This window comes from Camponotus vicinus, unplaced genomic scaffold (assembly GCF_025532165.1).
Source record: "Camponotus vicinus isolate PSW18456_S1 unplaced genomic scaffold, iyCamVici1.0 SCAF_6, whole genome shotgun sequence".
NCBI lineage: Eukaryota > Metazoa > Arthropoda > Insecta > Hymenoptera > Formicidae > Camponotus > Camponotus vicinus.
In genome coordinates, this window is record NW_028141978.1 from 10,153,033 (window position 1) to 10,176,638 (window position 23,606).

A 23,606-nucleotide genomic window follows, 5' to 3' on the forward strand; every position below is an offset into this window, starting at 1 on the left:
AGAACGCATTCAATTGCGTTAAAATAATAAAATACTTGAATGCGAGTGAACAATTTTTCGGCAAATTGTCAATTGCATTACCGTCGAAATTCGAGCGAGCTTGTTCATAACGGGATAACATTGTCACTTGACAACCTCTTTTTGAATTTATAACTTTTTTTTTATATCGATGCAAGAAAAAGGAAGCGACGCATTAAGCGGTTTAATCGCAAATTACACGCTGTAAATAACATCAGCCGTGAATTTCTTTGATCAATCTACCTGTCCGGTCCTTGGTCCACCGCTCGACGGACGCAAATTTATTGCTGCGAAAAAGAAGTCGACACAGCGATTAAATTGCGAGCGTGGATTAATTCGCTACTTTGTGAGCGTAAAAGTGACGATCATGATAACGGACGTAATAAACGGTATCGTGGCATTTATATTCGCAGAAGCGGATCGCACGACACATTTTGCGTGTTTGATGCCTGAAACGTGAAATTTTTAACGGACGGTTCGCGCCGTTTACGCCCGACGAAACGCGCGCTACGTGATTTATAACATTCGTGTGGCCCGTTTCTCTATTATATATCGCGGCTGGTTTGCGCGTACTTCTTAGGTACGAGAGTCTTGCTTACAATGAAATATCTGCCGGTAATGACGCCGCGCGATTTTTCTCCCTGCGGCGTGGCGATTTAATGAATTCTCACACGTTATAAGCAGAAGCTACGAAATTACCATTAATTATAATAATTTTATAGCCTCTTTTGTGAGAAATACATCCTCTTTCGGTTGTTCGACAAAATGGAGAGAATCTCTCTTAGAATCCTTACTTCTATATAAGAATCTAGACATATACATACATAGATTAAAAAATTATCATATTTCAAGTTTGACGATTAATCCTTAAAGGATCTATGAAGTCTGTTTTTTTCTCCTATCATTAACTTTGTTTCATTTTTGAACGATGGAAAAACATCAGTTTTCTTATGGAAAATTATCAGAGTCATACAATATATGTTTTGTTATTCGAGATTATAATATTGCGTAAACATATTTATGATATAACAGATTGTCAAATAAATCTCTCCGCACAGTAATCTTCTTATCGTTGAGTTTTAATAAACGGATACACAGCGCTTTAATCCTTCTGACAAATCTCAACATCGATCAATTTACGATAATTAATTAAGTAATTAATTAACGAAATCGCAGTCGCAACGAGTCGAAGGACTCAGCCGTTTACGGACATGAAACATTTATGCACATATATGCCTCGTGAGAGTTATGCAATGCTTGAACGGCGCTATCCCTAAAGAAATCCACAAGACTTATGAAATAAAAATCCGTGCATGACTAAAACGGGATCGTTCCGGATTAAATTTATTAGGCGTTTTCGTCCCAATGGCCTAATCCAATCAATCTTCAGTTTCTTCAGAATAAGTAAAGGCTTTTGCTAAACGCATGGTTAGCTTAATCAGCATCTTTTAGAACGACGATGGAAGAGAAAATTGATAAGTAACTCTCTTCTTCAAGTATTACACTCGAAATTTTTAAATAATTGCTCCTAGCATATAATGATATAAAGCATGATGTAATAACGGATATGATATATACGATATATTAAATATAATATTTAATACGAATGAGCAGATCTTAACCATTGGATTTAGCATATTGTACGCAATTTGCATACGAAAGCACGTACAATGTATTCCATTGCATCGATAAAAAATCAATTGCGTATCAAGATTGCTTTGTTTTCGATGAAATTTATATCAAAAGTTTGGTATTTTTTTTTTTCAGAAGCCACAACTGCATAATTTTAACGTGCAATCTCAGGCTTTCGAATGGCAATGTAAATCAGTGTGAATTACGCAACTGCGTGTGTATGCACGTGTAGGTCTTACTGGTCGGACGGGATAAAAGAAACGGGGTTGATTTGTAGATCGTTCGCGTGCGGAGTGTTGTAAAAACGCGCTCACAGATTGAAATCAGAGATGCGACTGAGATTACCTGGCAATGCACTAACATGAAGGAGGATGCAATGAAAGGGATACTGTTGTGCAGCAATGTGCTGCTATGAGTTTGAAATGAGAGAGAATCGTCGGCTTTTTTTTACTTCGCTCTCTTATGCAAGATACTCCGATTTAAGCTCGATTTTATTTACCATTACGCCGGAAATCTGTTAATTTATGATATTGTTTAGCAGCACCTCGGACATGACATTTTGCGCGAGGTAATTAATAATTAGCAATTATAATTCATGGGAACGAATAAATATGCAAATACTGGTAAGTGGCAAACAGTGGAAAGTTTTATCAAAATTAATCTTCCTGTTAAGTTCAGCAAGTTTGGTTTTGCAATTAAAAAAATATTTTTTACACATAACGCACCAAATATTTTTAAATAATATATTAGGTGTTTTAAAACGATATATCTTGTATTTTCTGAATGATGTAAAAAATAATATAATAATAGATAATAATTTATAATAAATAATAATACAAATTTTTCTCTGATTTTTATCTAATTTAGTTAATAATTTTCCCAATTTGAGAAATTTAAATAAACTTATTTTGGTTCAAATATAATATCGTGCATCCTCAATCTATGAGATAATTTAAAAAATTATATAGAAATATTATGATTCGTTTTTTTTTTGTAAAAGCAACATCTACAATATTGTAATTACACGATATTGCTTAAAATTTTTTTAAATTTAATTTATTTATTTTGCTACAGTAATACATATTACTACACATATTATAGTAATTCGCGTTTTGCTTATTATAATATAAAATATAAATTCTGGTTGCATTTCCTTCTACATGATACACTATGATGGCATTTTTTAATTTATATTTCGCACAGCATTTTGTATATCCGAATAACTTAAGCGATTAAAACTTCCGTTCCTTGATAGATTTATAAAATCTAATGCAAAAAAATATGTTACGAGTGAAAAATCTCGTCAAAGACGATTTTGCATAAATATATAAATTTTATATAATTATTAAATTTTATCGAGAGATAGTGGGAGAAGAAAGAGGAACGATATGCGGAAAAAACACATTAAACGAGAAATAATTCGATAATTTATTAATGCAATGTTATGCAATGTCTCGCTTCGTGAAATACGCGACGTGCACGAGGACGAAATACACGCCTTATGAAACACGCGAGCGGGCACAATTGTAATTTAAGGGTTCGCAGAAAGCGATACCCCGGCTTGCGCGCGACGACATTCGCTGGAACATTTTCTCAAAGGCAATACGAAACGATCGTAATTTGCATTATGAAAGCCAGGGCAACCGCAAGAGCGCGATTGCGCGGCCAGCGCCGTCGATTTCGCAACCGGCCGGTCCGTGACAAATTAAGGGAACGTAAGGTCTTCCGTGCACGGGGACGGGGTGGGATGGTGTAAAATCGAGACGAGAAGGGGCTTCCCTCCGAGTCACGACCACGCGAAAGACACACTGCACGAGTTCTCTCGCGGCAGCACAAAGTTGCGCGATATACCGTGTTTACGGTTCAGCCGAATAATAATTATCAGTCGCGCGAAATATTATCGTTATTAATCAGATAACATGGGTCGTTCTCAAAGTATCTTCTTGTTGTACTTTTCGCGGACGGGTGCACATTACGAGCGTGTTCGACGCGCAATTATTATTAATAACGTACAGAAAGTCGCCGCCAAAGCCCGGGTATGTACAATTATCGTAAAGTGCTCAGATGTTAAAAGGCGCTAAACGCTGACAAAAATATGACTGACAAGGATATGTTTCTTTTTATAAACTTTGCATTTATCATAGAATTCCCTAAAATAATTTATATTTTTTTAATCAACATTTTAATCATTTGAAAAAAACATTAAAAAATATCTCTTAAATTTTACAATCATTAGATAAACTTGCATTTTTTATATTTTTGTTTCATAGAAAATTGTTGTAATGATTTAGAAAATTAGCGAGACATGACTTTCTGTTTGAAGTTTTAATTAAAATTATTTTATCTTTACAATTGTCGTATGTGTCCAAGATTACCTCTCAAGCGGCTTTTAGTTAATGGAAGAGAGTATTGTTCTCAGATTCAAAGCACCAAATGCAAGATAGTCGCGTAATCTTCTAATTTATCGTAATTATTATTGATTCGGGCAGTATTTTTCCGACAATAATACGTCGGCAAACGCAATATTCGTGGAAGCTGCCTACTTTCTTGCATTCGGCCGTTGGCTGAGGACTGGTGTGCTATTGACTGCACGTTCCACCTGCCACACGTGGAAACGGCGCACATACGTCAGAGAGTAAAAGCGACGTATACGACTGTCCGTGTGTTCCTTGGACGCCGTCAATCAGCCCGGGCTTGTTATCGACGTTCATTCGGTCGTGAATTATGTCGATCGTAAGCACGCGACCTCGCCTGCGAGATGAAATAGGTATAGCCTCGATATCGCTTCCTCGATTACTCGATTAAATCCATTAAGTTCGACGCGTCATGAATGTAGATTCATACGTGAATTGTACATTAAAGTATCACGAGATGGGTGATCAAGCGTGCATTAGTGAACCGCAACTCGATGAACTTTAGATGTGGCGAGCAAATTGTGCCAAGTTAATACTAAATTAACGGGGTCTTCTCTCAAAAGCTAATAGTTATACAGTTTACAGTGTATATTCATAGCGGCATCATGAAATAGATTTCCAGTCTTCGCTAACGAAAGAAAATTGATGCTTATTATGCGATTAAAAGAATTGATTAAAAGTTGAATGTTATTAATATATTTAATTGAAATTAAACATCTATCATGTTTTATCTTTTAAGACATTTCCTTTCATGTTGAAAAAATATACGGGTAAGATATATTTTTCTCATAAAAAGTAACACTGTTATAACGTTAATTATGATCATTTAGAAAGCTTAATCAGCGATCACAACGTTACGAGAAGACATTGATTAACTATAATAATTCCGCAAACAATATTTCGTCGATATAATATTCTCACTACAAGAATAAAAGGATCGTAAAATTAATACGGTCGATGCACATGAATATCTTCCCGTTTGTGCAGCCAATCATCGTATTCCCTCCACGTTGAAAAGCGCGTCAGGTGTTCTCGCGAAAGAGAATCATCCGTATCGGCGATCCGCTTAACATACGGCATGATCGTCGACGTAGTCGGCCGCCGGGAGGATTTACTGGCTTGCTATGACAGCGAGGAAGGCCCTGAGAGCGCCGTATGCGGCCATCAGTAACGGCGCTTTACGATATTTATGAATAGTTGTTTAACTTGCACTCCAGCAACGCGTGTACGCAGTGCGGGTCCGGTCCCCGTCGTACTTGAATAAAACGTGGGGCATGGGGCACGGCCGCATCGTGTATTGTACCTACATACGCCGGCGATGCACCTGTACGTGTAAATCCGACTGGTACTCCTACGCTAACGTTGAGGATGATGTCGTACCGAACAGTGTAGCTGTCATTGAAGAGAGACAGAAATAAGGAGACCGTGACGGTGGAACGAATGTCGACGCACGTGAGCGATTCCATTCCATTTCGTTCTCTCACTTTGCTAATCCGGAAGCATTTAGACTAATTGTGTAATTTGAAAGAACCAGAAGCTACTTTAAATGAATTAAGAATTAAATTTATGATATAAGTTTTTTTGGGGATTTGCGTAGATTAATTTCAGTCTAAAGTAATCTAGAATAAATTTGAATTAATTCGGAATATGTTAATTTTTCATATGAATATCTTTGCGAATAAATTCCTAAATGAATTATTCTCTCCCTCTGAACATTTTTAAGAGAATTTCGTTCGTAATATATGTTTACCGAAAAAATTTTAAAATTTGTACATAAAATTACACACAGCATGTAAAAAAAAAAAAACAAAACATACATGATAATTTTTAAACAGCTTTATGATAATTGCGAGAAATAAATTGATAAAATAACCAACGACATTTTCGCAGTTTGCCTTTACACATGTTGAAGGGCTTTCAAAGAGATATTTACTAATCCCTTGAGATCTCCTTTACTTTGCGAATCTTTACAAAGTCCCTCCTTGACCGCAATTGTCACGTTGTTTCGAGTGAAATTTCAAAGAGATGATTTGAATGTGAATTACTAGGTTCTAAAGCATACATTTTACGCGAATTAGAAGCACAAATCTGACGCCTACTCTCGCGTACCTCACGATTTACCAGGCGGAGATCACCACTCGTGCCGTACTCACATGGACCTCCGCTCGCTCGCCGTACATGCCTTTTCTCGTATCGTTCGCACACTAATCTTCTGGATAATGTATTCCGCGGCTCGTAGATACGGCGGCCTTACCATACGGCCGCTTGCTTGCACCGCAACAGCGATCTGCAGGTTGCGGACGAAGGTCGGGCCGGATTATCGGTTAGTGTGATTTGTGTTGATGTATCACATGTAATGAGATCTCTTATTCGTTAAACGGGATTTACAAGACCGATAAGTCCGGTCGATAGAATTCATTTTTTTTATGTCTCGATGAATACGCTTCCATAAATCAAGGGAGACCGACAATTTTTCTCGAGATGTCAGAGAATTGAAGAGAAATAACTAGGTAAAAATATTTTAACAATTTGTACAAAACTGTAAATATTTTTTTTATATATTTTCGCTTATGTATTTATCGCTTTACTTTCTCGCTTTATTTTATTCGATCTTGTGGCGCGATATCGGTCAGACATTTACCTAACTGACATTACTTCCATATTGAACGTGTTTGTAAAAAGACGTGGTTCTTATTAAGAAAATTCCGTCAGACGCAGAACGCGTCGAGTATTCCTGGCTCTATGTCGAACCGTTAATTAATTATCCTCTGTCCATATCGCACGCCTCGTTAACTCGCAACGCGACGGAATATCATGCGGGTGCGCCACGTTGCGCAATTTTGTTTCTCCTCCGAATCCGTAAATGGCAGCGAGCGGGCGGAAAAGCGTCGCGAGACAAATGCTCGTCGCATTGCGTTTAATATCTTCGTGGATGTGACTGCGATTATGGACAGAAAGGTCGAGACACCAGGATCGGTCACGAGCGCATTAAGATAGGTTGCACGAGATGGGACTCGCGATTCTTCTTTGTTCTTAACTCGAATGTTACTGATTGATAACGAGGAGGATTGAATTAAATTGAAGATTGATTCGGATCGATCGTAAAATTTTTTCTTTTTCCTACGTGCAAAAATTAAATAAAATAGAATTTATTTCTAGAAAATTAGTATACGTTCAGATATATTACCGAATGCGAACCGCGACATCGATCGATATTTCAAAACGTCTAATGAACCGCGAAACAGGAATGGTTGCGCTATGTAGAGCTATTCCTATTTGTGGATATTATGACCGTCGTAATCCACTGACACAAGACTTATTTCTCAGTCGGTTTGCTGTTTACGTACATCGATAACGCTCATTTCCTACTACGTAATTGCAACGACTTGCATTCATTTTCTTGCATCAACCGCAATCCAATTTTTCCCATATAAAAGATTAACTCGATGACTAATTTCTGATAAGTAAAGAAAAGATATTTTCGTCCAAATTATAATTTTTTTTCAGAATACATTATTAGTATTTTAAAGAACATGTCGAATATTTTTTTAACAGTTTTATTGGGATTATTTAATTATGTATATATGAGCTTTATTAAAAAGCATATTTATAAATTGATTTAATAAACTGATTTACTAAACTAAACTTGTATTTTGAATTTTTTTATTTTATTCGTATAATTATATAAAATTTAAATTTAAAATGTCTCTTATGATTAATAGTATTACGAGTATCTTTGCACTCTTCGTGCGTGAAATATAAGAGTATAATAGATTAATAGAAGAAAGCGCTATTAACGCCCGTCGCGAGTCAAGGGTTAATATCATTACAGCATATTTTTTAACGGAAAGTCATTATCTCACTGACAGAGAGGAGTATCCCAAGTAGACCGAGAATATACATCGTTCTTCTAACGACGCGCGTCTTCGGCCTAACGAGCGTTTACCTTGTCCCGGGCTCAACCTCCTTCCGTGCTCCGAACTTTCACATCGCCCGTATATCGTATTACAGGTGTAAGGGATCGGGTGCCATTAGAGTTTTACGAGGTTAATGTGCAAAACCGCCATATCGGGTCGGCGCACGATGCCGAGTCGGGTCGCGCACGCGTGCACGTAACCTCGTGATGAATTATACGCCTCGATAAGGTCGTGCGCGTTAATTTATTATCCGTGTAATCGCGCCGTCCGCCGTCCTTTTCCCGGGTCGCGCGCGATCTCACCGCGATGCCGCGCACCGTCTGGGAAAAAGTCGTCCCGAGGGCGCGGGATGGCCGCGGGCGCGGGCGTGGGATGATGAGAAGAGCCGCGATGGCTCCCCTTGCGAGAAAAATCGCAAATTTATTGACCGCCGTGTACCCGAAGAAATCCGTTGCACGCGTATTCTTTCTTCTCTCCCTCTTCGTTGCTTTCCTAATATATTATAGGTAGATGAGACACATCTATGTTAATTCTCGCTAAGATTAAATACGTTCAGAATGTTTCCAGTGACGAATTAGGCGACCATTCTGTCTTCCTTTTTTTTTTATTATGCAACTGATGCTGGTTGTGAGACATGTTGTAGAAAACATGCTACTGTTAGATGAAATCGAAGAAATATTGCACCATGGAAATTGAATGAAAGCTTCGCCTCAGTGATTGATTACTATGTCAGATGGGTGAATCTATCGAGATAAAATCACTAGCAAACGTCGATAGACTTAATGGTGTTTTAATTCTATCGTATGATACAATGAGATGTAATTATGAGATCAAGCTAGATCTTTGCAGTTTTATAATAATTTTTTCTTATCGAGTGTTCGCCGAAAGGTTACACATCAACGCTGTAACTTATTATTGCGGATGATATTTAAAATAACCAACGATACTTTGTATGTAGATTTTCGACGTAACAATTGAATCCTCACCGTATGTTAATGCAATGTGTTCCACCTATGCAATCTTTATAAATGGAACAACATCTGGTTATCGACGGTGCCAAGTGATTCTTCTACACGATCATAAACATTATTTGACATGCAATGAAAGATGTGAACTTCTTTATAGATGCGGATTACTGTCTTGGAATACAACTTATTTAATGCTTGTGCAATTATTGCATCTTAAATCTGAAGTATATACATGCTTCAGAATTATTATTATTTTCTTGATTTATGAATGTTTTGTACAAAACATCGCCTCCTTTTGAAAGAAAGTATAGATCTATAGATTTTGCGTTATGACAAAAAAAGTTTTAACAAATTAAAAATTGATATGAAAAAGAAATATATTTTGTAGGCAATTTTATGTAGCTATTCCTTTAACAGAATTATATAATTGAATAATTTCGAAGCTTAATTAAAAAATATTTAATTTGTTAAAAATTGAAAAAAAGCTATGAAGAAAATTAGATTATTGTAGATAATCTTTCATTGTAGATATATAATTACACATTATAATTTCTTGAAGACAGAATCAATTTCATGATTATCTAAGACAGAAATAGTTTTTTAAAATAGCCTATATATAATGTATTAAAAGTCTCTTATTATTACGTTCATTGATTGTACGTGATCCAATTAATTCTCGATAATCTTCTATTTTCCTTTTAATCAGCTGTTATCCGTCCGTCGAAACTTCCTAGTTCAGCGAGTGACGCAGGGTTATCGCGATGCGAAGTGAACTACGACCGAGACTGGCCAGTCGAGCCATGAATAAACCGCGCCTAATAGTCATCGATACGCGTAATCGAGCCTCGAGAGATTGACCTCCGGGGTTCCCGCAATCTCGAATGCCACACAAGAAAGAGAGGGAGAAAGATAGAGCTGATGCGCCGAAGGAGGAACGAATCGAGAGGGACTTATTGTTAGCGCGCGCTGTCGTCCACGTGTCTTACCCGAAGACGATTACGGGTGAAGGTGCGCAGCTAAGGACGTGCTGCATGCATTAGTGCAGCCTGTCGCTGCGATGCACATAGTCGGCCCGCGCCGCCTCGGCTCGTCTATCACCCGTCGATAGATTTATCAAGTATCGGCACCTCCGCGTCCATAATTTATACACCTTCCTTTGGTGCAAACGGACGTTACGACAGGTCCACGACGTGCGTTCGTAATCGCTGACGTTGACCGGTATTCGCAACGGAACATTGAGCCTCGTTTCGAAGCGGATCTAAACGGAACCCGCTTTTTAGCTCCTAGGTAGATCTTTAGCCCCTCAATAGATCTCGATGTTTTCTCATTTTATTAGAATTGCGTGACATATTTGTTCTGAGACTTTTTTAGATTGCAACTTAGACTTTTTTTAAAGGAAATATGAAGAAAATTATTTTAAGATTTGAGTGAGTTTCATCTATAATAATTTCTCTTTTCACGTTTATAATTGAATATTAGAAAAATTGTATAAACTTCTGCAATTCAATGTCGAATTTCACTAATAAAAAATCAAGTTACTATAGTACGATTTAAGCTAAAGTCAGTTAGCTTTGTGTGGTTAAACTAGCAATTGAAATTGAATTATTAGTGAATTTTAATCGGCCAAGAGCAAGACTAACTTACACGAAAACAAGGTATGTTTGCTATGATAAGAAATGAAGCATGCTTTGTCTCTTGTCAAATATTCTGCAATCTCTAAGAACGCGAATTATACACAGGAATTAAACATAACGATACCATTATTACACGCGAATATTTGCAAAAATATTTAGTAAATACATAACGTACAATAAATAATAAATAAATATTTGCGTATCGCAATAATTTTGCCTCGTAATGATATCGTTATTTTTTAATTTGTTATTTTTTAATTTATTCTACTAGATAACTATAGATAATTTCTGTAGACAACATAGTAGACTCAACTTGCAGCAGTAAAATAAACTGATGAGGCATTTGTTATACTCGTAATTGCCTGCGGATTTATAATGAGGATAACTTATAGCATTCGAAGTTCACGAAGCTCACGGATTTCGACCTTTCGTGACCACCTATTTTGATACCATTATTCGTGACTAGTTCTAGCGAGTCACTTTATGTCGGTAATGCATTCCGATGCGGCGGTTTTCTCGAGCTCGATTAATCACGAGCATCGCGACGGACGCTTGGGCTGTATTTGTTAATACTCATATATAAGTGTGTACCCTTGATCGTCATTCTCCTAATCTTCCGTGATTCATGCATCAACAAAGTACTACGTACGATCTACTCTTGTGTATTACACGGTACCGCATACCGGATAATAAGATATTCATCCATCTTAGAGGTTTCCCAATTAACCGGTGTTTGTCTTGTCCCGTTTCTTCGATTTTACGATTTTTAGATGAATCGAGCCGAAGCTCATCCATCTGCTGCATCATGCCCATCGCGACTGCGGGGCTTCTCTCGCTCGCACGCGGACGTTTTATGCGCGATCAGCGTGGGTGTAACAATTCGAACGCTGCCCGCGAGGGACTTATCTTCGAAACGGTTAACTCCCGCGCTTTCACTCGAAACCATGTATTTCTTCGACGCTGGGTTTTATTCTCCGAGTATTGTTTTCCGCATACATCTTTTCGCGATTCTAATCGAACCTTTTCGCATTGTCGTTTGCGTATTTAATTCTAAATGAGACTGTCCGAATTTGATTTATCGTATATAAAAATACGTGAAAATATATTTGTCGAGAATTAAAATATTTGTTTTGAAAATTATTAATTTTTTTTTAAACAAGATTCTTAAAGACGCAAGTATAGATATACAATGCATTTAATCTGATGAAGAAAGTTAAAGTTGAGCATTGCTTCATCCATGAGTTCATGGCGCGATGATAATATACGGCTTGTACCATGATCTTTTTTATTATCGTTATGCGACTCTTTTATGCCTTGCAAGAGAGCGCGCGCATAAAAAGTATTACATTAACGACTGCAAAAACTCATTCGCATGCATATGCGCGCGCATTATTTTTGATGGCGTGATATTTACAACATGTATAAAAAAAAAGAGAGGAAAGAAGAATACGAACCCGGGGGACACGATAACGAAGGCGCGATTTATCGCGCAGCAATAGCGAGCGTCGTAAAAGTACAGCTTTGAGATTAATGCAACGCGTGCATGAATCGATTACCTGCCGACGCATATCTTAATCTGGATACCATTGCACCATCGTATTTTACGAGCGGTCGATTCTCTCTCATTGTCAGTGTTGCTCCGATACCTTCCGGGTTATTAAAAAATTATGTATTATATCTTCCATGTACATCCTACATTAATCGAAACCGATATAATACTCTTAGTACTCTTAATAATTTTATAAATGATTTCGTATACTCGTTAACGAAGATATGTATTATTGTCGCGAGAGAAAAGAAATCTGAAATTCACAAATAAATCTAAATTTAGAATTCAAATCAATTTGATTAAAAATTGGAGGGAGAGGAAGAGAGCAATATCCAATAAAATTCAATTTATTTAAGATGTTTTCGCGACCTCGAACGACATATCGGCATTAATTTAATTGCATTTCTACATTTACTTTCACCTCGCTATTGCTTGCAATTACGCTTTTGTCAATTAGTGTGCACGAGGCGGCGCTTGATTATGATAAAGATACATTAATGTGCCGCTTGACAAAGAGATAATCGCTCATTCTGCGTTTACGCCACAGGGTTGCGCGATGCAGTTTGAAGTCGTCGTTTAACACGACGAAATATAAATTTTAATTATTTTCAGAATTAAATCTCCGTTGCGCGAATTGAGCGCAATTCGTTGCGCATAATGTCGGATTTCATTTGAAATATTACATCATAATGTAACTATGTCATTCCAAATTATACGACAATTTTTAAAAATATGTATACATGTATCTTTAGCACGTATATTCGCTACAAATATATATTTAGCAAATTCTGAATTTATTATGATTATTGTAAAATGTAGTTAACATTTGCACAATTTTTTCACGTTTTTTTTTTATGAAACGCAGAAATATTTCGCAAAAACTTTATCGCGATCGTCTCGTGGAATCTCTCTTCTCGACTCCGAACGTTCACTGAATTTGCGGCACGACGTGAATAAGCGTTATCGCGCACGTTATCTTCGCACCTGACGGATAACCGGTACTTTGTACGAACGAACCACCGTCAATAAATTTCTAAACGTCGTAGCGGCCCCCGCGGCACGAGAATGAGAAATAACGCTTCACGATTAATCGACGCAAGTCCGGTCGCTCGCGCTAATCTGCGCGCTTCGCGTACCCGGTCTCGGAAACTTAATTGAAAACACATAACGCCTAACGAGTTCCGCGACGCGGGTGGCATGTCCACCCACCTTCCATCCGTGCACGCGCACGCGAGCGCACGCATATATTTCCGCGCGTCTAATGCGCCCACCCGCTCAATTATATAACATGCGATAATCGACGTTATCCGCCAGAATGAATGGCGTTTTTATTTGCGAATGATAAAGCTAGGGTGAAAAATAAGTCCGTCTTTTATTTTAATTTTTATATAATTATTATTTTATATTTATCAACTTTTATATGATTATTATTTTTATATAATAATAATTTTATATATAATAATTATTGTTATATATTATATAATAATAATTAGTATTATATAATATCTTTTTTATGATATTGTAATTATTTGTATTATTGCATTATTATCTTTCTAATATACATATATTTTTTTCTAAATTCTATTATATTTTACTATATTTTTATGTTAATGTTGATGGAAAAATGCGCGAGTTTATAGATAGGAATTATGATTTGAGATTTATAGCACATGATTCGATAATCACGGAACGAAATGTGCATCGCATCGTTGCGAACGCGAGATCCTACAACGAGTGACTACCTTTGACTTCGGGTCATGAGATAGGCGCTTTATCCTCGACGCCATGCGCCGTGGCTATCTCGAGATCGATTCTCCCAGTCGATTCAAGCACTCTCCCTTTTTCTTGGCGGATTAGCGGGGGCCCCTCTTTTATCCGCCACCGGACACGCGAAGCGCCATAACCTCCCACTTATCTCTCTCAATCATCCCTCTGGAATCGCGCGCCCGGCGTCCTTAGCGGCAAGGCATTAATGTCGGGCGATTATCCCTCAATTTGGTGGATTCTAAAAAATCCACGGCGCGCACGCTCTCTGCCCATAAATCGGCGGATTAACCCTGGCGTTTAACATTATCAATTACCCCCTGACGTTCCCCTTGGCGCGCAAAAGCGTTGGATGTACGTGTGCGCGAGAAAAAAAACGATGGAATCGTGCGCGGATGAGGGTGAGCGGAGGATAGACGAAGATGAAACGAAAAGGCGAAACAGGCTAAAACCGAGTATTATTATCGTTAATACTTAATATTCACCCTATTGCTAGCAAACGCCTAAAGAGGGATGATTTTTATCATTGGTATGCTAATCAAGCAACGGCCGAAGATGCTTTCTACAAATTTAAAATATTTTTTTCAAAGATTTTTAATAATTAATAATTGACTTTAATAATTAATAATTAATAATTGACATCAATAGTAATATAGTTGAAGAGAAAAATTGTTAAAAAATAAAATATTATAGTCTAAGACAATTAGAGAAGAACGATTTTTTCTTTCCAATGTACATGTGACAATAAACATTAAAATTGAATATTATTGTTACAGTCAAGGGACAACTAAACCAGAATTTAATAAGTATACATTTAATTAAAATTAATTATTAAATTAATAATTGAGCTTTAAAAAATTTTGTTCTAATTTTGCTCTCTTTATAAATAGTATTATACAATATTAACATTAATAGAAGAAATTATGAATTATTAAGTTAATTTTCATTTAGACTACGCTATTCTATTTTAATCGTTAATTTAACTTCTTATCCCATTTTAGCGATAATTAAATTTGCGTTATTCTGATTTTCAAATAATACGAATCATACGCGCATCGATATATTTTTACATTAAGAGATAACTGTGTTGAAAAGAGGAGGTGAAAAAGAAAATGAAAAAGACAAGAAAAGGAGCAAGGGTGAAACATGAAATAACGACGAAGTTCTGTCAGATCGTTTCTGCTTGTGACGACTGCGTGCCCCATTAGATAGCGAAGATCATAGGTCTCGGCTAAAACTATGAGAAGAGTTAATGGCTCTAACGAGACGTTCGAAACGAGATCTCGGGAGAGGGAGAAGGGGGAGGGGGGAAGTGTCCGAAGCAGTGGTTAATTAAGCGAGGCCGCCTCGGTGTACCCGGCACACGGAAATTGCGGTTAATAATACCGCTGTTACTACGTCGTGGTTCGACCGACTGAATTCATAATGATTCCTCGATTCGATTTCGAACATGCTCATGAGATTTCTGTCATGATAAGAACAAATAATTAATGAGAAATCGGCCATATATGTAGTGAGAGTGAGTATTTTGATAATTTTTCTCATATAATGTACTGTAAATTAATAACGCGATTAATTTTCATACAATATTTTTTTAAATATTCGTGAAGTTGTGACTGGTTGATTTGTCTATATTTTAGAAAAATTTCGTTTTGAGTTTTTACGATTTCTTGCGAATAAGTATGTGTAAACATTTATATTTCATCCACGAAAAATCGTAAATCAAAATTGTAATTGAAAGAAAATAAATTGAAATAATATATAAAAGAGATAATATATTATTTCTTGAACATTATATATGTTAATATTTAAATATGAATTTGAAATATGAATATTATATCCGCCTTCTTCACTACGAATTTCTCCTTGAAATTGATTATCAATCTTATTACACGGATGCACGACATATATTACTTAATTTAAGATAACTTTGGTTGTCAAGATGCAACGAGACACGTAATATATAAGAGCGAAACAGCAACGGTACGCGTTTCAACTCTGTTTCAGATATCTGTTCAGGTTCGTGAAGACGAGGCATTAAATTTCATATCGCGTCAGTTTAAGTGATCGTTCCGCACGAACGTTCCGCTTAACTTACGACCATGCGCCACGTGTTATCGCATTACATCGTTGAGATTAATTCTAATCAATTTAGACATTAGCATAGATTTTCATTAAAAAAGAAGGCACATTTTGTCCATACAATAGCACTATAATTCATTAATTCGTTAATACATGAGCTATTAAATATTTTATTTAATCTTTTTTCTCCGAAAATGGAAAAACACATTTTGACAAGTGTTATTTGAAGCCTTATAATGATAAATATGTAGCATTAATAAATCCAAATACTTAAATTAAAAATAGATTTCCAATCTAAATGTATTCCAAGAAAGATGATATATTTCCTCTATATTGTGTTAAAAATATAATTTTTTAATTTTATAGGTACTGATTTAAATTAGAAATTCGAACTTGATGATTCTGTATAATTAAAGTCACGGTTCTAATAACGTATTTATCAACAAACAAGCTATCCTCGCGTAACAAGGTAAGCTTACAAATTATGGTTTTACGTCGATTACATGGGACGATCTCGACGGCAACTTCTATAATCAAATGAAAGACGTGCACGGTCAAAATATTATCAGCAGTACTATCGACAATGATATCGCGAAGCCGCCGCATCTTTCTGTTCTATCTTGCGAATATATTGGCTCCGCCGCTAACACGACTGCTAATTAGTAACAGCAATGTCACGGACATTTAATACGCTTGTCCCCCGCTCTCACAAATTGCAGAAAGTGCGGTGAGATGCAGCGGCCAACGATGTCAACAACGGTTGTCAAAACTCTCTAGATAGCGAGGTAAATCGCAATTTTCCACGTAATACGATAATAAACTGTGGCTACCAATTTTTAAAGGATGTAGCAATCTATGCAGAAATGTTTCACGGTTTAAATACCGCAATAATTCGCGAAATTCCGAGGACATCGGAAACGAATTTATCGTGTCCGATACGCGGACGCGAATCTTGCCGTAACGATAAGGGAAGTATCTTAAACAAGTCGATCTCTCGTCCCGCAAAACGAAATCATAAAGCGATTTATAACACGCCATCGTAGAGAATTACGTCTCGGGAAGGATGCGAGCGCAAGAAACGTTTGCATTTCTTCACTCGGTTGATTTATCTGTGAGAGGTTGCGCGAGCTCCATCGTGCTCGTCTGACATCGACCTTCGATCCTCGATCGCTGATGGATCGAGGACACGGTACCCTGTGACCGCCATGGCACGTTCGCGCAAAGTGGCAAACGCATATCTCATACACAAGAAATTATATGTTATACTTCAATTGTTCCACTCCCATTTTCTTGTGTTAAATTTCGTAATCGGTTTTTCTGATAATAGCAATTACATAATATATTCTTTACAAAGTGTGACAGATACCACGTAATTATATAAATACCGTAATCAGTTAAGCGGCAGTACCGGTTCTCGGAAATAAGTTTCCAATCTGCGAAGACAGTTCTCTCTCTTCATTAAACAGGAATATCCTTTCGTATATCCAGCCTCTTAGAAAATGAATATTAATTAACATTGCCCTTGTGTTACGCAATAAATTATGTTTTAAATGATTTTTTATAGGATTCTACTTGAATTAATAGCGCATATTTCTATATGAATTTCTGCAGTATAAATCTTTAAATAATTTATTTATAAATTTTGAAATAATATTTAACTTGAATTGAAATAATTTATACAAATAATAAGAATTTTCTTATAACGGGTATCTCTTTTATTTCTTTTACAGCGTCACCATCCTTGCCATCGTTGAGCGAAACAGCGTGGGACAGAAATCGCGATCGAGATCGAAGCCGGGAAAGAAACCGGGAGCGGGAGAGGGTGCGAGAGAGGAGTGGCGAGAACGAGAGGGAATGTCAACAGGAACGAGAACCCGCGATCAGGGAGAGAGAGGCGCGAGATCGGGAAAGGGAGCAGTGCGATCGCGATAGGGACAGGCAGAGGGACAGGGAAAGGGATCGGGACGTATCGGTCTGCGTGATGGAGCCACCCGATTCCGTCTTCCCGATCTCCCCTTCCGCCGCCCTTCTCGCGTTGCAGAGGATAAAGGCTTCTTAGTAAGTATTATTATTCACCTGTTGCATCCTACCTAGGCACAAGCGTGTATTTTACGTTGCGTAAGGGCTGCGAGAAGACGCTATTAAAGCAGGATAGCAAAGTTTATGTATCTGAGACGATCATGATAAAAATTAAATGATTAATCGTAAAGCGAATTTACTTCGTGAATAGGCAATGCGAGAATAATTTAATGTCCTGCCGTTCGTTAATTATAATCGATAAAATTACTTGTCTTCTCGCATATATACATTAATAGTCACGATGAAGTGATCATTATATCAATCTAGCTTTTTAATACACAAAAAATAAGATATGAGGAAATTGCTCCAAGTTTATAAAAATAGTTTGAAACAAAATTTTTGAGAAATCATACAACATTAACTCGTTTTCAAATTAGGTTTTTCAAACTTCAACCTCATACAAGTTAAGAAATTTTTCTGGATTTGAGAAACGTAACGAATAACAATTTTTGCTATATCGAATCTTTACAATTAAAAGGAATTGATCAGTATCATACTATATAACGCATTAAATCTACGATTTGTTGTAATGTTGGGGTAAAGATGTACAGAATAAATGTGCGAGAAACTTGTCGAGTTTACTGCGAAATACAAAGGCTAACTTTATTATCGCTTCACACAATCGGCCGAAAACAGCGGGATATCACAGTGAATACTCACTCACGGCGTCGATGCTTACGTTCAATCGTATTTCATCGAATGCATAAGCACGTCCAGGGTTAATAGGACAAGATCGTGCGCCCGCTGTAAATCTCGTTTAATTTGCTCTCGCCGCGCGCGCTCGCGCGACTGTCGTTTCCATTGTACCCGGGTCTCCCGATCCATCTCTCTTACAGAAATCATGTCTTGACATCGCACACATACACACATATATATAAAACATATACAAGAAAACATGGTAATCTCGTGACAACCGGCGCACGCTAACAAACCCCATTTTACACGTCCTGTCACGATTTCTTTCGAGCACGCGCCTAAGTAATTTCGTTTCGCTTCTTTCGCCCAATTAGCGTGACGCCGATTCATTATACGCTTTTTGCAAATCAACCTGTCTATATCGGTGCACTGCGCACGAACTCTGTGTTTGAGCTCCATTTTTTGAGCGAGGAACTTAGTGCTATCCAAAAAATGAAAAGTGTCACATACAGAAAAAGGCGACTTTAATTTAAAACTTATAAATTCAAGCATCCCATAATTGTGGCTAATAATTATACAGTACCTCGTAGTTTTTTATTTAGCTTTGTTTCACGTACAAAGAGAGAATGGCTGCAAATCGCGTCTGATATAAATTTGAATTCGTTTTTTATACATATATGTACATTTCTACTTATCTCTTTATATGCACATCGAGTGAACACGAATACATGTTCATAAGAGTACTGGTACCCGCATATCAGTACTCCCTGGGGAGAATCCGCAACGGGAACTAATATTTTACGACAAATACGCTTCCCAGTGAGACTCTTGTCTATTTATTAGATCGCTGGATTTATAATGACTATTCCAAGTGAGTAATAATTTACATCTTCTTATCACATCGTTGTTGATACATATAGCAAGGTTCGTTTTTAAATTGGATTTTTCTAGCTTTAATTATGTACGTTAATTTTTGCAAATAATATCAAACAACATTATTTCTGTTATGTTTCGTAAAGTTCAAGCGGAATTTATTATAATCTTCATTTATATACGAAAAAAATTCATAAGTTGCACAATTGTATGCATATTCATTTTTATACTTATTAGTATTATAATTCTTCGTATAAAATGCATTGTGATACGTTTCTCTCGTTTACTAATTTTCTGCTCGTTAACTCAGATTGTGATGTGCATAGCAGGACTGTTAAAAAATATATTAGAAGACAAAATAATCATTCATATAGAAATATCCAAATAATTAACTTTCCCAGTATTTATATCTGAAGACACAGAAATATATGCATGAATAAAAAAACGTACTTTTTAAAGGGTGGATTAATGCCATCCGGCATTATTGCGAATTTATGTATGTCAGTTCGCGCAATATACCGTTCCGGTTTATAACGCAAATTTTACATGAAACCCTCACGTGCTTTCGATAAAATACGGCGGTGAATAAGGACATGCCAGTGATACCGTTTTATTTAATTTGGTTTCAAACTTTCAAAGAATCCTTAATCGTAAGATTGCATGATGTAGATCGTTTTGTAAAATTTATATTTCGATAAATTTATATAAAAATGTTGCTGTCAAAAAGAGTAACTATGAATTATATTAATAAAATTATATGAAATTATATAAAACATTCATTTTAATTGACATTCTGAGATAATTGAAAAATAAATTGAAAATCGAATTCATCAAGCATACAAAAGTTTTAGATTTTGGAAGTATATCGCGTAATTATTTCGAATTGTCTCTTATCGTTTGCCTTATTTATCCACAAACAATCTGCAAGTAATATTTTGTACTGCGTCAAATTAATCAATACTAATATGGCGCATCTTAAGAAACATAAGCTGATCTATATCGTTAGCACGTACGAGTATTTGGCGGAAAAACAAGTCTTACCAGAATTCAGTGTGTCAAGTTGAGATTGATCGAACCAGCTTGATACGCCTTTCTTCTCTTCATGGATCGAATCGAATCGGTCCAATATTATTTGACCGATTGCCCGCTTTCGAAGAATTGTTCGGTTTTTCGTGTACTCACCGAAAAAGGCATTTTAATTCGGAAAGAAAGCTTTACATCGTAAATAATGCGTTGTTAGGAACTAATATATTCATCTATAAATGAGCAAACAATATTTTGTTTGTGAAAATAATTTCTATACTTATTTTGTAAATAAGGGGAATTTCAACTTGTGATGATTTAAATTTTTATTAAATTTCTGTTAGAGGAAATGTGATAAATTCTCTATATTTTATTATAGAAATTATAAAATGTAAAAAAATTAATAGTTTTAATTTTCTCTCTTTAACGTCTCTTTTTTAATGATTTTTTTTCTTGAATCATCTAATAAATCCTTAATTTTCCGGTATCTTGTCTGAAATTACTTGTATAATTTTTTATTAAAGTTATATTGATTTTATGGAGACACAGAAAAATGATTCCCCAAAAAGATATCAAGTATTTTTAAATTATAAAAATAGGAATCAAATTAAATTACATTGAAAATAGCAACTTTATAAATATTAAAAACGGATTATATCTTAGTATTCTTTGGCTGTATGTCTAGGAAAAGTAAGAATGACAGTTGATCCATGGAACATGCGATCCATGCGCAAAATGATCGATGAAGATATCTCCTCCATATTGGAAATGATATTGATAAAAATGGTAAAGAATGACGAATTTCTTATCATTCGTCGTAATCAATGTCATCTCAGATATATGTGCATCGTTATAAGCACTGGAAGCAATCTCAGACGTAGGAAAACGCGCGATCTTACATCTAATTCTTTTATAATTGGCCATGTGTTGCATATTATGCCGTTTTATTACGTTTGATGTATTTTAACGTGGAATAATATTTCTTCTCTTTTCTCAGTTATTTCTCGTTTCGAAAATGTTAATTGCTTTTCATATAATCAAAAGTTAGTTAACTTATGCAAATCCTCCGCTGGTATGAAAAATAAACTTAATATGAGCCGATCGTATACTTATCAAGATATGACAAATTTTCAGAAATAAAGTTGATTCAAAGTAAACTTTTGTAATTAAAATTGCGCTTTGAAAAAGTCAAAAGCTTAACTTGTCAAAGTTTATAATTATGTACATAATCTAACTTGTATCTCTTCTTTAACACTTGCTTCTTTTCATTTTTTAAATTTCTAATTATTGATTTTTGATGTTTTACTTTACACATCGATTTTAAAAAATTTATAGGAAGAATCTGTTTGTTTTTTTTTGTAAAAAAATTATGAGAAAAGCATATAATTAGAATAATTTTTAACGACAGATTTTTGTTTAGATATTATGTTTAACTCTTTGCGGATTTAATTATCTAATTCCAGCGCATTCCAGAAACGTCCGCTTGCGGGGGGTATCGGATTAGGTGGTAGAGGAAATGCCGGCGTTGGCGGAAATGGCGGCAATTTAGGTGTCGATGGTGATTGCGGCGATGCGCTGAAGAGACGTAAGGTTCACAGATGCGATGTCGCCGGCTGCGACAAGGTTTACACGAAGAGTTCGCATCTCAAGGCGCACAAGAGGACCCACACTGGTAAGTTTATCTTATTTGAGTAAATAATTTCGATATTTTTCGAATCAATCGACATATATCGCAAGAAATGTTTGTACATATAATGTGCAAAATTTAAAAATATATCTTCAAGCAAAAGAGATATGTGTTAAATACACACTAGAGGGAGAAAAAGAAAAAAATGTTAAATTATATGCGTAGAAATTACACAAACATTGTATCATAAATCTCTCGATTCCTATGCACGGTTGGAAACTATGGAATTTATTGAAACTCTGAATCGGGAAAACCAATCAAGATTAAATACATCAAACGATTCAAAGAAACAAACTTGCTACAATCTCGATGATCGTTATGTACGATCGTGAGTCACGCACGTGCGTCAGCAATCATTGGAACAATCGCGTCACTTTACTATCGACCCTTCTCTCGCTTCGCATACGTGGTTTCGTTGCTGACGCTATTGTTTCAATGATAGCAGGATATGTGAAATCAACGAACGCGTAATATATGATAGGTAAGCTGACAGAAAAGAATTTAATTATGAGGGCAACCATCTTATTGTCACATCGCAATTATACAGACAAGATAGGATCTCGTTCAGCGAAATAGCATGATTCGAGCGGACATGGAAATCGCTTCTTCTTCTCGTACGAGAGGAGGAAGCTTCGGTTACGTGTAGATTGGAGCCATTATCTTCGTCTTCCCACGTTAAATCGACGCGACGCTTGCAACCTCACTACCAAATATCGCCGTGAGATCCTCCGATAATAATAATAATAATGTTTAACCCAAGCGTATGGCCGGTAGTTAACGACTTGTCGCCCGATCGGGTCAAGTGCTCGACGGTAAACCATTAGTCATCGGGCATTCCTTTAATTTCTACGAGACCGACGCGCTTCTCTCGAACGAGGTGCTTGGATGCGACAAATAATCGCTAGTTGCTCTCTGTGAGATTTAAGAATGGTGGATTCGATAAAAGAATGTTAAAGAGATGATTGATTTTTCTTTCTTTTGCGATAAACGCGCGATTTTATTTGCAGAGGGTCTTTAACTTTTATAGAACAGCTAATTAATGAGAATCACATGTTTCCTCGCACGCTTTACGAATTTACATCAGACTCGAACACGCGACTCTTCTCTTCTCTCTCTCTCTCTTTCTCTTTTGCAGGATAACAGATAAGAGGCACACATCAGCCGTGTTATTCTCCGCCAAGATTTTTCGCGCGCGTGATCCGCGGCCCGTCGCGGTCAAGGGTCGTCGACTTTCGCACGCTAGGATTCACGACCGTAGAGCCTCGCGGAAATTCGATACCGTTCCGTAGCGTCGCCTTGGAGATGCCTTCTGTCCAGCAGGAGAGAAAAC

At 36.5% G+C, this 23,606-nt stretch overlaps 1 protein-coding gene across 1 annotated transcript in view; it reads left to right on the plus strand.

Moving 5' to 3' along the window:
* The window catches only part of LOC145973047 (uncharacterized), a 299,775-nt gene that overhangs the window by 261,005 nt on the left and 15,164 nt on the right, over positions 1 to 23,606 (plus strand). Inside the window, exons 5-6 of the mRNA XM_083102196.1 lie at positions 17,709 to 18,036; positions 22,053 to 22,261. Coding sequence (XP_082958322.1) covers positions 17,709 to 18,036; positions 22,053 to 22,261 — 537 coding nt within the window. The remainder of the gene's footprint in view (positions 1 to 17,708; positions 18,037 to 22,052; positions 22,262 to 23,606) is intronic.